The sequence below is a fragment of the Mus pahari genome, chromosome 2 (assembly GCF_900095145.1).
Source record: "Mus pahari chromosome 2, PAHARI_EIJ_v1.1, whole genome shotgun sequence".
Taxonomy (NCBI): Eukaryota; Metazoa; Chordata; class Mammalia; order Rodentia; family Muridae; genus Mus; species Mus pahari.
Window position 1 is genome coordinate 144,259,278 of NC_034591.1, and position 13,688 is coordinate 144,272,965.

The 13,688-nt window shown below is 42.9% G+C and overlaps 1 protein-coding gene across 1 annotated transcript; it reads left to right on the forward strand.

Annotated features, from left to right (window-relative positions):
* The first annotated feature begins 7,176 nt into the window (after positions 1 to 7,176).
* On the forward strand, positions 7,177 to 12,527 carry LOC110316921 (killer cell lectin-like receptor subfamily B member 1A). Its single transcript, XM_021191265.1, has 4 exons — positions 7,177 to 7,204; positions 8,015 to 8,089; positions 8,845 to 8,968; positions 12,392 to 12,527. The coding sequence occupies exons 1-4, from the start codon at positions 7,177 to 7,179 to the stop codon at positions 12,525 to 12,527; spliced, it is 363 nt and encodes a 120-aa protein (XP_021046924.1).
* The last annotated feature ends 1,161 nt before the right edge of the window (positions 12,528 to 13,688 follow it).

The following is a 13,688-nucleotide window of genomic DNA, read 5'->3' on the forward strand; positions in this document are numbered from 1 at the left end:
GAGAGAGAGAGAGAGAGAGAGAGAGAGAGAGAGAGAGAGAGAGAGAGAGAGATCAGTGAATGCCAGGGTTATAGAGAGAATGAGTAACTTGGGAGATGGGTGAGCCTGTGAGGGGCAGGAATTTAGGGAAAGGGAGGAGGAGAGAGGAGCCAGGGTGCCAGCATGAAGTGGGTAACAGGTACTTGTGATACTGAGGGAGCCCGAGGCCAGCCTTGTGCTTTTGTATGCTAGTAGGCACCACAGATGGCCATTTGTCCCTTCTGCCTGCTGGAATTTGGGAAAATGGAGTCATCTTTATCCCTGACAGGAAGCACTTGGAATACTGAGGCAGGAGAATTGCTATGAGTTTGAGGCCAGATTGGGCTACAGAGTAAGATCTGTTTAAGAAAATCAAAGTTAATAAATTGATTAAAGTTGAACCATGAGGATGGACAGCAGCAGGGGCTTGTGGGCTGGAGCTGAATGGATGAGACCTCCAGGAAATGGGTTACAGCTGAGCTCCAGGGATTCTGTGATCAGGACTGGGTGTGTCCAAGCACTTGTATCCACTTCATACCATCAACAATGATCATCTCATCATGTCATTGACGGTTCAATGCAGGCTTTATTCCCTGTCACAAGTGCTTCCTGTGTAAGACTCAAAATAAGAGCCTATTCCAGCTGTGCGCCAGAGGCCCATTCATCTTCATGAAAATACCACTACACTCTGCATAGAGCACTGTTGCCTCTATCCAGGACCAAATAACAAATGCATTGAAAGTATTAGAAATTCTTGTCCAAGTTCCCAGGATAAGTAATTGGAAAATCTTGGATTTAAATCCATATAAAACAAGCACAGCATTGCCGACCCCAGACCCTGATGGCTCCTTTTCCTGCCCAGACTGGCCAAATCCATTCTTGTCAAAGGCATACATAACTTTGACCTTACACAGAAAACACTAAATGAGTCTATGGACTGAAATGTAAATATTAGTAAATATGATATCATCTGTTAAATCCAGGAATGCTTAGTAAATAAAAAAGTATTTGAGAGTCAACCAAATAGATAAATTTATCAGTGGTATGGTAGAATAAGATGTGGTATTGCTTAATATCTCTATGACCACATAACTGACAGAAGAAACTTTTGGGAGACTTCATTCTGGCCCACAGATCAGAGCAGACAGTTCATCCTGATACAAGGACCTTAGAAGGAGCATTGCACTGACCTGTGGTGGCAGGATTGTGTATTTACCACTTATTCTTGATACTAATCAGGATGCAGAGTGCTGGGCTTGCAGCTGTAATAGGAACCTCAGCCCCCACCTGCAGCAATCAGGTTTCTCTACTTAGTAGCTGCTCCCCAAGGGTCCCAAACCTCTCAGACAGCCCCATGAGATGGAGACAAAGTGTTTAAGCGCTTTAAACTGAAAGGGACATTTCACCTTCAAACCATGACAGAAGCCGTGAACACTCCTTCCCTTCATCAGCTCAGGAAGGATTCACAGGCAAAATACTCCCTCGAGACACCTGGACTCTGAAATCTTGCCTCTCTGGAGAATGACTATGGAATCTGGAGAAAGTCCAGCTCTGTGCTCATCTCTACTCTGTTCCCACACACAGGGTTCCATCTCAGGACACAGCTTCTCCCAATACAGACACACTGCTGGTGGGTTGAGAAGCCAAGGGGTCACTTCTTGTTCTCCCTGGAGGACTGATGTCTGCCTCATACTTGCCGATAAATGTGTGGAAAACACTTTTTGTTTGGGACAGGGTTTATCTATGTAGCTTTGGCTATCCTTGAATCCACTGTGTATGTCTGACTGGCCTAAAACTCAGTGATTCACTGAAGGTATATGCCACCTGACTTTCAAGAGCACTTTTGACTCCACTTGGTCTGATATATGTAAAAGTGGATTGACTGAATGGAATGGGAAGGAAGAAGAGAAGCTTGCAGAGCCTGTTGTTGGTAAATTTGAAGCTGGTATAGAGCCAGTTGGTACGCAAAATGGTTGAGCTCTTGTGGAAGATAGTAGAGCCCATTATTAAAGAAGTAAAGAAACAAATGGATTATTAAATATGCAATTGATGACAGATTGACTGAATGACTCAATGCTAAAAAGCACCAAATGATCCAGTGCATGACTGAAGGATTAGATACAGGACTGGTGTTATTGCAACAGAATTCACAACTGCCAAAACATAGCAACAGACAAGCTTGCTTCCCCCCAGGGACAATTAGACAGTGAGTGTTGTGTGCACAGATAATATTCTTCAGCCTTAAGAAAGAATGACCTATTAGATTTTGTTGACCATATATGTGCATCCTGAGGAAGACTTCAAACTCCAGGGCTGCCTTTTCTACTGAAAGACCTCTGTACGGAGACTTCCCCACGCCAACCTCAAGATGACGCTCACCCAGGAATCACAAATAAAAAACTGTCTTGATGCAAACACACGAGGCAGTTTATTAATGGAGCTCTGAGCTGACATGTATCTCACGCAGGAGACAGAGGCATCAACCCTGAGGCTCAGGGGCTAGGGGTTTATATAGAAAAAAGTCAGGGGCATGGGAGGAATTGGCACAGGGTCACATATGATTGGCTAGTTTATTTCATCTTTTGTTTTTGTTTTTGTTTTTGTTTTTGTTTTTTGGTTTTTCGAGACAGGGTTTCTCTGTATAGCCCTGGTTGTCCTGGAACTCACTTTGTAGACCAGGCTGGCCTCGAACTCACAAATCCACCCGCCTCTGCCTCCCAAGTGCTGGGATTAAAGGCATGCGCCACCACCCACCAACCAGCTGATTGGCTAGTTTAAATATCAGCAAATAGTATATGCAGATCGGGGTAACAGCAGTTCTGAAGGGCGAATGCTTATCTGTATTGGCAGAGCATCTGGTTAATGTTTTAACCCAAGTCAGGAGAAGGGAGGGGAGACAGGGAGGTGCCTAGCCAGGGCTGAGCCAGATGGCCCATAACTCAGCTGAGATAGTCTGAACGTCCTTGCATGCCTCCCCTATCTTATGGTCAGTCAGCTTCCGGAACTACTTAACAGCCTTTGTTTTGGCCTGTCTGGACGTGCCTGGGCCTGTTCTGCTTTGCCCTGGGCCGGTGAACTTTCTGACTAACCAGCATGAGCCGCCTGAATCATGGATCTTAAATTTAAATTTCTTTCACTACTCCCGGCTTCCAGAGCAGGAGAGTAGAGGTGCCAGTTCCTGTTGGTGTCTCCTATCACCACAGCGCCACTTTTGACCTCAGGAAAGTAGGCAGGAGGCCAAACTCTTCCAGTAAAATGTTTCTGCCCAAAGATCAACCCTGACACATGAGGACTTGGGATCTGAGCAGACAAGCTCAATGACTGTCATGACAGGAAGGCTTCCCCAACCCACTGCATGTGACCCCTGGAACTGCTATAGAAATCTGTGGTCAGATCCCTAAGGGAATAGTGAATAGTGGGGACAGCTCAGCACAAGATCCTTGGAAAGATGAAAGGTGTTGAGACTACCTGTGTCCTGGTGACTCAAAGAGAGGCTCATGAGGTAGAAAGGAAGGAGGAGGGGGAAGGAGGAGCAGATGGTGAAATGCACCAGGTACAACATGCACCAGATGAAGCCAGGTTTTGCTAAGTGAAGTACAACATGCTGAAGAAGATAAGCATGTGTCCTGTGTATGATGTGGCAGGCAGTATGGGTTGTACGTAGAACATGTGGCAGGTGGTATGGGTTCTATATAGTGTGTACGGTAAGTGGTATGGGTCCCTTGTAGGAGGAAGGCCAAGTGACCTATGGGAAGCATGATTCCTTTGGCTGGACATTTCCTGTAGTCTTTCCTGATCTGCAACCTAAAGCTGATGTAAAGAATACCAAGGACCTGTCCCCCACAGAACAAGGACGGTGCACACCAGACACCTCAGCAGGAGTGGCGTGTCATCTTGTCAAGTGCTGCTTCGCCTCTGCGTTCAATGAGGTGACCAAATGTCTTTTGTCTTCCTGTTTGCTTCTATTTATATTGTTAAATAATTTTGTCCATTTATCATTTCCTGTCTCCCATTAGTGCTTTCTCCGGGGCTCTGTTAGCTCATTGAGCGTGTTTAGGACAATTGCTTTTTAATCTGTCAAGCAGCTCATACATCATTTTTTAAAAATTATTATTTTCTTTATTTACATTTCAAATGCTATCCCAAAAGTTCCCTATAGCCCCCCCCCCCCTGCTCCCCCACTCCCACTACTTGGCCCAGGCCTTCCTTGTGCAGGGTCATATAAAGTTTGCAAGACCAAGGGGCCTCTCTTCCCAGTGATGGCCGATTAGGCCATCTTCTGCTACATATACAGCTAGAGACANAANCTCAGGGGGTACTGGTTAGTTCATATTGTTGTTCCACCTACAGGGTTGCAGCCCCCTTCAGNTCCTTGGGTACTTTCTCTAGCTCCTCCATTGGGGACCCTGTGTTCCATCCAGTAGCAGCTCATACATCTTAAGTGACACCTTTGTCTACGAAGCATCATTTTGATGGGACCATCTTGCTCTGTTGGATTTGTATACAATATTCTCTCTCTCTCTCTCTCTCTCTCTCTCTCTCTCTCTCTCTCTCTCTCTCTCTCTCTCAAACTAACTGTTCTGGAACTCTCTCTGTAGACTAGACTGACCTTGAACTCACAGAAATTCACCTGCCTTTACTTCCTGAGTTCTGGGATCAAAGGTTTATGCCACTATGCCCAGTTCTAACAGTGGCTAAAGAATTTGCAAACCAAGTCAGCTGTTCCAGGCATCACAAATGCTCTTCACCCTAGGGAACTCTTCACCAATCAACCCAGGTGGAAATAAACACATTCCTCAAATCTTTCCCATGTCTCACCCTCCCTAGAACTTGCCTGGGAACTGCACTTGGAACATGCTGTTTCCTTTATGTTCTGAGGGTTCCAACACTGTGATTTGTCAGGGCAGGGTCACTACTCTCTGTGTTCTTCTCCCATGGTTGCCACATTGAAGAAGTCTCCCTTTTCTGATCCCCTGCCCCATACACACACTGTTGGCTTCTCAAGGATGGCTGGCTGAAGCTGCCTTCTTGGGCTACGGACTGAAATGGCAGTGGTGACACTCCCTCCCATCCACAATCCAAGTAAGATGGCTAGATGAATTCCCCAAGGATGAACTCTCAGAGGGTTTTATTTCTGTACGTATGATAATGATAATAGGATTTTCCCCTGTGTAATAGTTATGCAGGTATTCAACACTGTTCTCTAGATTCTGTATCAGGCAAAGTGATCTTGGCTTACTGCATGCTCCCCACAGACACATGAGGCTCTGGGTACTTCTGGTCACTTCACACCTTAGCCAGTACCTGTTAAAGTGAACATCACACCTCAGAACTGTTACTTTTCACAGCATTATTGTGGATTCTATGAAGCCACAGAGAGTTTAGACTTCAGTGTCCACAAAACACCATTTGAATCTTCTGCTAAGACCATTAGTCTTCTCCTGACCTTTTGAACACATCTCCACAGTTTTCAATGGTTATCAGGTTATTAGGTGGTTATAAGTCATGAAATATACTTGCAATTTATTCACACATTCCCCACCTAAAGTCCCCGGAATCTTAGCAAGGGAAGGGGATTATAGGCAGAAACAAGCTAAAATCTTCAGTCTAGGGCTGGGAACATAGTTTGGTGATGGAGAGCTTATCTCAAATTCACGAGGCCCTATGTTTGATTCCCAGCACTGCAAAAAATTAAACAGATGGACCCTGGTGTTGAGTAAAATGGTTGTCATCAGAGACAGCTGAGGAGGTTCCACTGTGTCTTAAGTGAGTTATGAGACCCTCATATATAATTCCCCCTGCTTCCTTCTTTAGTGGTCTTGGCGGATGCATCTGAGCCCTATGCTCTGAGTGTGTACATCCTGTCTCCAGGAACTCACAGCCAGCTGACACCTGCACTGCCATGTAGTGATGAGTGCCTGGTACAATTCCATTCTGACCACAGAAGGTGATTTTAAGGAAATCCTTGTTTTTCTTCTTCACTTGTAATGTGTGGATATGTGACTTGGCCTTAGTAGTCCTTGCTCTAAGACTCTAGGCCTGGAAACCCTTGAAGGAGTTAGCATATCCCATAGACCCAAGTCCTCCACTCCCTGAGCTCTGACAGATGAAGTCCTTTCCCTCAGGGGAATGAGGTTACATCTACCTGGACCTTCAGGACAGGGCAGAGCCAGAGCTGCTAGTGGGGCTGCGGCCTCCGTGCTTTTCCTGTTGTGTCAGTCATGAATTCTTCCCACATTCATGACATTTCCACATTCCACAGCTTTCTTTGCAGGTTGGATGTTTCAGGATGATCTTAGAGCTGCAACTCATGCCACATATAACTGTGGATTTGCACACGTTACTATATATTTTTACAACACAGCATGATATAATATAATAATAATTGCTGAAAATTCGAGGTAAACGGCCACTTAAATTTAAATGGAGGAAGAATGTTGCATTTCACTCACATTGAGCTTCATTCATCCTGAGAGAATAACTCAAAACAGATGTTTACAGAAATCAGAACAAAAGGAGACCACCTGTTACACCTTCCTCTCTTACGACAATAATGTATGATGGGAACAGATGCAGAGACCCACAGCCAAACATTAGGTAGAGCTTGGGTACCTCATGAAAGTGGCAGAGGAAGGATTGTGGGAGCCAGAGACATGGAGAACACCAGCAATACATGGCCTACAGAATCATCTAAGCAGGGCTCATAGAGGCTCAAAGAACCTGAAGCAGCAATCACAAAGCCTGCATGGGTCTTCGCTAGGCCCTCTGCATATATGTTATGGCTGTTAGCTTGGTGTACTTCTGGAATTACTAACAGTTGGAGTTTGAGTGTCTCTGACTCTTTTGCCTGCACATGAGACCCTTTTCCTCCTGCTGAGGTGTCTTATCCAGCCTTGATAAGAGGGTTTGTGTCCAGTCTTATTGTATCTTGTTATCCTGTATTCAGTTGATATCACTGTGAGGCTTGTTCCTTTCTGAAAGGAAACAAAGAAGGAGTGGATCTGGGGAAGCAGGAAGGTTGTGGGTGAAACTGAGAGGAAAGGAAGGAGGAAAGGCTGTAGTCAGGATGTTTTCTATAAGAGAAGAATGAAGAAAAGGAAAAAAGACAGTAGTGTGTAAGCTGTGTGGGCAGGACAGACAGGAAGTCAGTCAGTAACCATGGAGAAACCCTCAGAGACAGGAGTTGGTGGGTGTGGGCACAGAGGACTTCCTTTTGCTCATTTCACCTCAAAGACCTTGGAGTTGATCACTGAGGTCCAGCATCAAGGTCCAGTTATCAAAATCCATCATTTGGCTACCCTGACTAACATGTCCAATCACGACTTCCCAACTCACCCTGGCACAGACTTCCCCTTTTGCTCCTTAAAAACCCACTGTTGCAAAAACACCTGTTGCTGTCTTTGCCTGACCCAGAGACAATCCTCCACCTTGTCCCTCTGGGATAGTACGACTCCTTTGTGTTGAGAATTTGATGTCTGAGTGTGTTCTCAGCTGACTCCAAGTCGCTACCCCCCCCAACACACACACACACACACACACACACACACACACAATGCACATGCATCCAGAACCTAAAAAAATAAGTTATAATTGTGACAAAAACATAGCAGAGAAAATTAAAAGGCTCCAGTGTTGGTTTATTAAGTGTCTATTAAACTCCAGTGGCACTAAGCTGCCTTCTGTGGAGGGGTGTGCTAGTACTCATTCTGAAGAGGAGGATTCAGGCGGTGAGGATGGGTACGTTAAGAGTCCCTGTAAGGCTATGGGATCATATGTGAGTAAACAGAGGTGTGAATCTACATGCTCGGTGATTTTCTTCTTTGTTTATATATACTGTCTCCACATTCCTCCCTCAGCCCAGTTTGCTAATATTTTATTCTCAGTCCAGAAGTTCAGGTTTGTTGAAATAACTTTATTTCCTGGAGTGGGAAATGGAACACACCTGTTCCACTTTCATTTCAGCGTTAATCCTCCTGTGTGTTTTCTCATTTATCAGTGGGAGTCTTAATACAAAAAACATCAATAGAAAAATGCCCCGTGTATTTTCAAGAGAACCTGAACAAAACAAGAGGTGATTTTTGTGGCTTGTATGTTGCAAGAATAATAGCTGATAACTTGCTATTTACCAGGCATTACATTAGCCAAGGCTTACAACAGCCATCTGTGAAGATGATATGTCACCATAGTCTTATGTTAGAGGAAATTGCTGCATAGAAACTTGTTGAGGGTCTCATGATTGGTAGTTGATAAGGCTGGTAGCTTCTTTGAAACTGTGTGACCTTGCAGTCTGAGATCTCAACCACTTGGCCACACTGCCTCAGGATGCTAGTACACTTGATGATTAACTTAAAAAAACAGCTGTGTCAAACATTTAACTTTGCCTAAAGTTAATTAATAGAAACAATAATGTATTCCTTGTTATTTACATTTCATTGATATGTCATAACAGTAGTCTTGCTCCTGTACATATCAATAAAAGTAACTATTGCATATAAATGGATACACACAGCAGGAACAGAGTAGAAATATACCATGCATCCTTCTCAGTTCACAGAGTTCAGCTGAGGGGCCCATTCATATTGAGATCACTACAGGGAATATTTGATTGTTTTAATAAACATGTTGAATAGTTAATTTTGTCTGAAGTTAATTAATAGAAACAAAAATAAAATGAAGTTTTTATTATTTATGTCTTCAATATGTCATAATAGTAATCTTGTTCCTGTACATGTTAATAAAAGTATGTGTTAGTAAAAACTACTGTGTGTAACCAGCTGTCATGCTGTGTGTCATGAACAGGGTAGAATACACCATGTCTTCCACTAGACTGGCTTTCACACCAAAATAAGTGCTTTCATGTTTCTCAAGTTTCCAACACTAGGAAGGAAGGACAAGCTGACTGTGATAGGAAAGGAGCCACTTTGCTGCTCATTCAAGACCAAGAAGATCTGGTAAGCTGTTCAATTAAATTGAGATGTTAGCACATTCTTCAAAGAAAGTGGAGACTTTATATTATGGAAGCTCACAATCTGAGAGACTAATCGGACATGTGAGCTGATAGCTACACATATAAAGTGAATGTCCTTTGAATTATAAATATGGGGCACAAATTTCACAAAGGAGGAAGAATGAACTGTGTTGGGGACTAAGGACAGATACAGGTGACCCTTGAACTAGGTTTCAGGAGGCTGGTAGAATATGAGTTACCAATACACAAATAAGTATACTGCAGCTGTCTTCAGATACTCCAGAAGAGGGAGTCAGATCTTGTTAGGGATGGTTGTGAGCCACCATGTGGTTTCTGGGATTTGAACTCAGGACTTTCAGAAGAGCAGTTGGTGCTCTTAATCGCTGAGCCATCTCTCCAGCCCCCTTTCCTAGGTTTTCTATCTCCAGGGTTGCCTCTCTTTTGATTTCTTTTTGTTTCTGTTTCCATTTTTTTTTTTCCGAGACAGGGTTTCTCTGTGTAGCTCTGGCTGTCCTGGAGCTCACTCTGTAGAACAGGCTGGCCTTGAACTCAGAAATCTGCCTATCTCTGCCTCCCAAGTGCTAGGATTAAAGACGTGCGCCACCAATGCCTGGCCTTCTGTTTCCATTGTTCAATTCCTTTACCTGTTTGGTTGTGTTTTTCTGTAATTTTTAAGGGATTTTTGTGTTTCCTCTTTAAGGTTTTCTAGATGATTAGCTTTGTTCTCCTGTATTTCTTTATGGGAGTTATTTATATCCTCCTTTAAGTCCTCTATCATCATCATGAGATGTGATTTTAAATCAGTCTTGCTTTTCTGGTGTGTTGTGGGTATCCATGGCTTGCAGTAGTAGGAGAACTGGGTTCTGATGATGCCAAATAACTTTGGTTTCTTTTGGTAAGGTCCTTGCACTTGCCTTTCACAATCTGGTTATCTCTGGTGTTAGCTGGTCTTGCAGTCTCTGTGGCTTGTCCCTCATGAAAGCCTGTGTGTCAGTACTCCTGGGAGACCAGAATCAGCTCTAGGCCTCCAGGCACAGATGGAAACTGGAAGCCCTGTCTCTATTTTTTAATTGCTCCTTGATTTTTCGGTCTGTAGTCCAAGTAACCCAACAATGAGCTGCTGTGAATGGGAAGTCCAAGAATCTATTAGTTATTCAGTCCCATGAGGCCAGTTGTTTCAGGTGGTCTTCTGTATAAAATGTTTCTTAGTCAGGGTTTCTATTCCTGCACAAACCTCATGACCAACAAGCAAGTTGGGGAGGAAAGAATTTATTTAGCTTCCACTTCCACATTGCTGTTCATCACCAAAGGAAGTCAGGACTGGAACTCAAGCAGGTCAGGAAGCAGGAGTTGATGCAGATGTTATGGAGGGATGTTACTTACTGGCTGGCTTCTCAAAGAAATGGCACTGCTCATGCTGTGGTTCAAATGATCCATATTGTGTCATGAGGCTGGGTTCTCAATTCCAACCAACAAAAGAAAGAGTGAGTTCGGAAGGAAAAGGAGCAAGTGTTAGCTTGGAGCTTTGACAGCTGGGAGAAATTAACACAAATCACAGGTTGCATTATAGCTTAACTAGAATTATGAAAGACACAGTTATTTGAAGAGCTGTGACAGAAATAGGTATTGATCAGTTTCCATTGTAACAAAATGCCACAGGTAAACAAGAGTGGAAAATCATTTGATTCACAGTAATGTCAATGTATGAAGTATAGAAATTGTTAAACATACAAAATTGGTGTACAATAGAGAAGTGAAGTCTACAGAGTAAACTCAGTAAATCTGTCACTTTACTCTGAGGACAAAATGACACTATGATTAGACAGAATCAGTTGGTAAGTCTAGAGGCTGCCATGCTCAGTTAGAAGAGTTTCAGTCAAGCAAGTCCACTCTTGGGTTGTTTGTTTGTTTGTTTGTTTGTTTTGGTTTTTCGAGACAGGGTTTCTCTGTATAGCCCTGGCTGTCCTGGAACTAACTCACTTTGCAGACCAGGCTGGTCTTGAACTCAGAAATCCGCCTGCCTCTGCCTCCCAAGTGCTGAGATTAAAGGTGTGTGCCACCACTCCTGGCATCCACTCTTGTTTTAACTCTCTGTCCCTGGATTTCAGATATGGAAAAGGGAGAAACAGTTTCTCTGAAAGGATTGTTTTGAGAATTAATAAGGAACGTTAGAGAACTCCTCAGGAGTCTGGTAGGAGAAGCCTGGGAAGCCTCGAAGGAATTTTGAAAGGAAGTCATTGACTTAAACAGATCAGCACAAAAGAAATTATCCCGAGAGTTGAAGAAAGATCCTGAACGGTGGAAGAGATAAAAGAGGGGGAACCATGGCTAGACTAGCATGCAGACCACCAGGATGACCTCAGATTGTCTCTCATGGTCAAGAGCTCCATAGGGAACTAAACATGGGAAGGACACCTGTGAGGGAGCCCCAACTACTTTCTTGTGTCACCTTTTTAAAAGATCCATCAGTGCATTTAGAACTCTTTCCTTTACAATCAACCCTGAGACAGTCTGCATCAGAGCTTGTATTCTAATCGTGTTCCCACCATCACGGAGTGATGGGAGCCATGCACATTTGAAACTTATGTTAATTAAATACTTGTCAACCTAAGGAAAGAGCATGAAAGGAATTGTGACTATATCATGTGAGCTGAGCCTGTTTCCCTCTCTGCATCCAGTTCTGTGATCTAGACCCTGTGAACTCACTCTGCATATTGAATACATTCATTGTTACCCTACTGTGTGTAACTGCTGTCATGCATTCATGGTTCTCTTAATACTTCCCTAAATATTAGATACTCAAACCACATACATATATGTACATATATGCTTTCTACTATTTATTTATTTTTACAGGTGAATTTGTTTTGTTTTATGTATATGAGTGTTTGCCTGCATGTGTATATGCATATCACACAAATGCCTGGTATCCACAGAAACCAGAAGAGGTGTATCAGATCCTAGAGTTCCAGACACTGTGTGCAACCATGTGGGTTCTGGAAACTGAACTCAGATCCTGTCCAAGAGCAGCCAGTGCTCTCAACCACTGAGCAGTCTCTCCAGCCCCTGACCCTGTATAATAAACAAAGCTGAAGTGCAACAACATGATGTGTTAGATTGTGAATCGATGCAGTAGAATGGGGAGACTAATTATCCCTTTCTGAGCCTTCTCCTTTTTGTACAAGATTCTTGCTGGAAGGATTCTTTGCCAATGACTAAACAGCAGTTCTAGAGGTTTCTATCCACTCTGCCTTCAATGTTCACAACAGGATGTTTGTGTTTACTGTACTCAATAACTGCATTCTCCTCTCCCCTTTAAAGTCCAAAGGAAACCAATGACAGACATGATAATTATAGAGAATCCTAAACACTAAAGGCGGCTGTTCTCTTCCTTCTCAGATTAAAAATCACTGGTGACGATATAAAGGATAGCTGTGCCACCATCTCAATGGACCAAGTGTTTTCTGAGAGCTGTGATTCAGACAGACATTGGATCTACCAAAAGGAACTAAAACTCAAAACCGCATTTCATGACTCCTAACTGGGAATCCTGATGACTTTACCATCCGCACCAGATCTCTGCCCCTAACCTATCTCTGCTTTCTGCCTCCCAGTGCAGTGAGTGGCACAGCACATGGACTCTGAAAGCACTGTGAGTCTTACAGAGTCCTGTGTGCAATTTCTCTATGCTCTAAAGAAGACAGAGAAGTTGGTATGCCATTCTACGAGAGGGGTTCTGTGGAAAAAAGCCCTGGCAACTGAGGGGTACTGGATTGTAATCTAGGAGTCTGTGGCTCTCACTCTCTGTGTCTGAGCTCATCTGCAAAACAGCCACAGAAGATCATTGGCAAAAATCATTCTGGGCCAAATTTGAAATTTTTATTAAATATTAAATACTGAACAAGAGATGGACTTTGCAATTTCTAGCTGAAACGGACCTTATCCTTCATGGTGGGAAGCATGGCAGCATACAGGTCAACATCATGCTGGAGATGAAAATGAGAGATCTACATCCTGATCTGCAGGCAGCAGGAAGAGATTGTGTCCCACATTGGGTGTAGCTTGGGCATATAAGACATACCTCCAGAGTGACACACTTCCTCTAATAAGGCTACACCTCCTAAAAGTGCCACTTTCTGTGGCCAAGCATTCAAACACATGAATCTATGGAGGACATTCCTATTCAAACTGCTGTAGCTATTTAATCCATTTTGAGTTATTTTTTCTTTATATAGTAGTATAATATGAGAATCACACTTCGTTCTTTGTATGAGGATTTCCAGTTTTCTAAACATTATTCATTGAAGAGACTATTTTTTCCAGTTGCAACAATTGTCAAGAAAATTTGAATATACACATGACAATTTATTCATGTTCTTGGTTCTGTGCTATTCCCTCCAGTCTATTTGTGTCTATGCCAGTACCACCTGTCTTAATTACAATATATTATTACTATGCTTTCAAACCAGGCAGCATGTGTCTTCCAACTTTGTTTTTAATGTAAAAAAAAATCCTTTGATATTCCATTTAGAGTTCAGGATTAAATTTTCTATTTCTGTGAAGATATTACTAATATTCTAATGAAGATTGCTTTGAATCTGCAGATTCTTTAAGTAATATGACAATCCCAAGAATATTAAGTCATTTAATCCATTAACTCAAGATTGCATTAGTTAATGTCTGCTTAATTTCATTTAGCAAT

Bases quoted from the DNA above. Each gene is read 5' to 3' on its own strand.
- LOC110316921 (XM_021191265.1), top strand. From the start codon at position 7,177: ATGGAGAAACCCTCAGAGACAGGAGTTG. The intron at 7,205-8,014 runs GTGGGTGTGGGC...CTCATTTATCAG, and splicing joins ACCCTCAGAGACAGGAGTTG to TGGGAGTCTTAATACAAAAA. The intron at 8,969-12,391 runs GGTAAGCTGTTC...TCTCAGATTAAA, and splicing joins ATTCAAGACCAAGAAGATCT to AATCACTGGTGACGATATAA.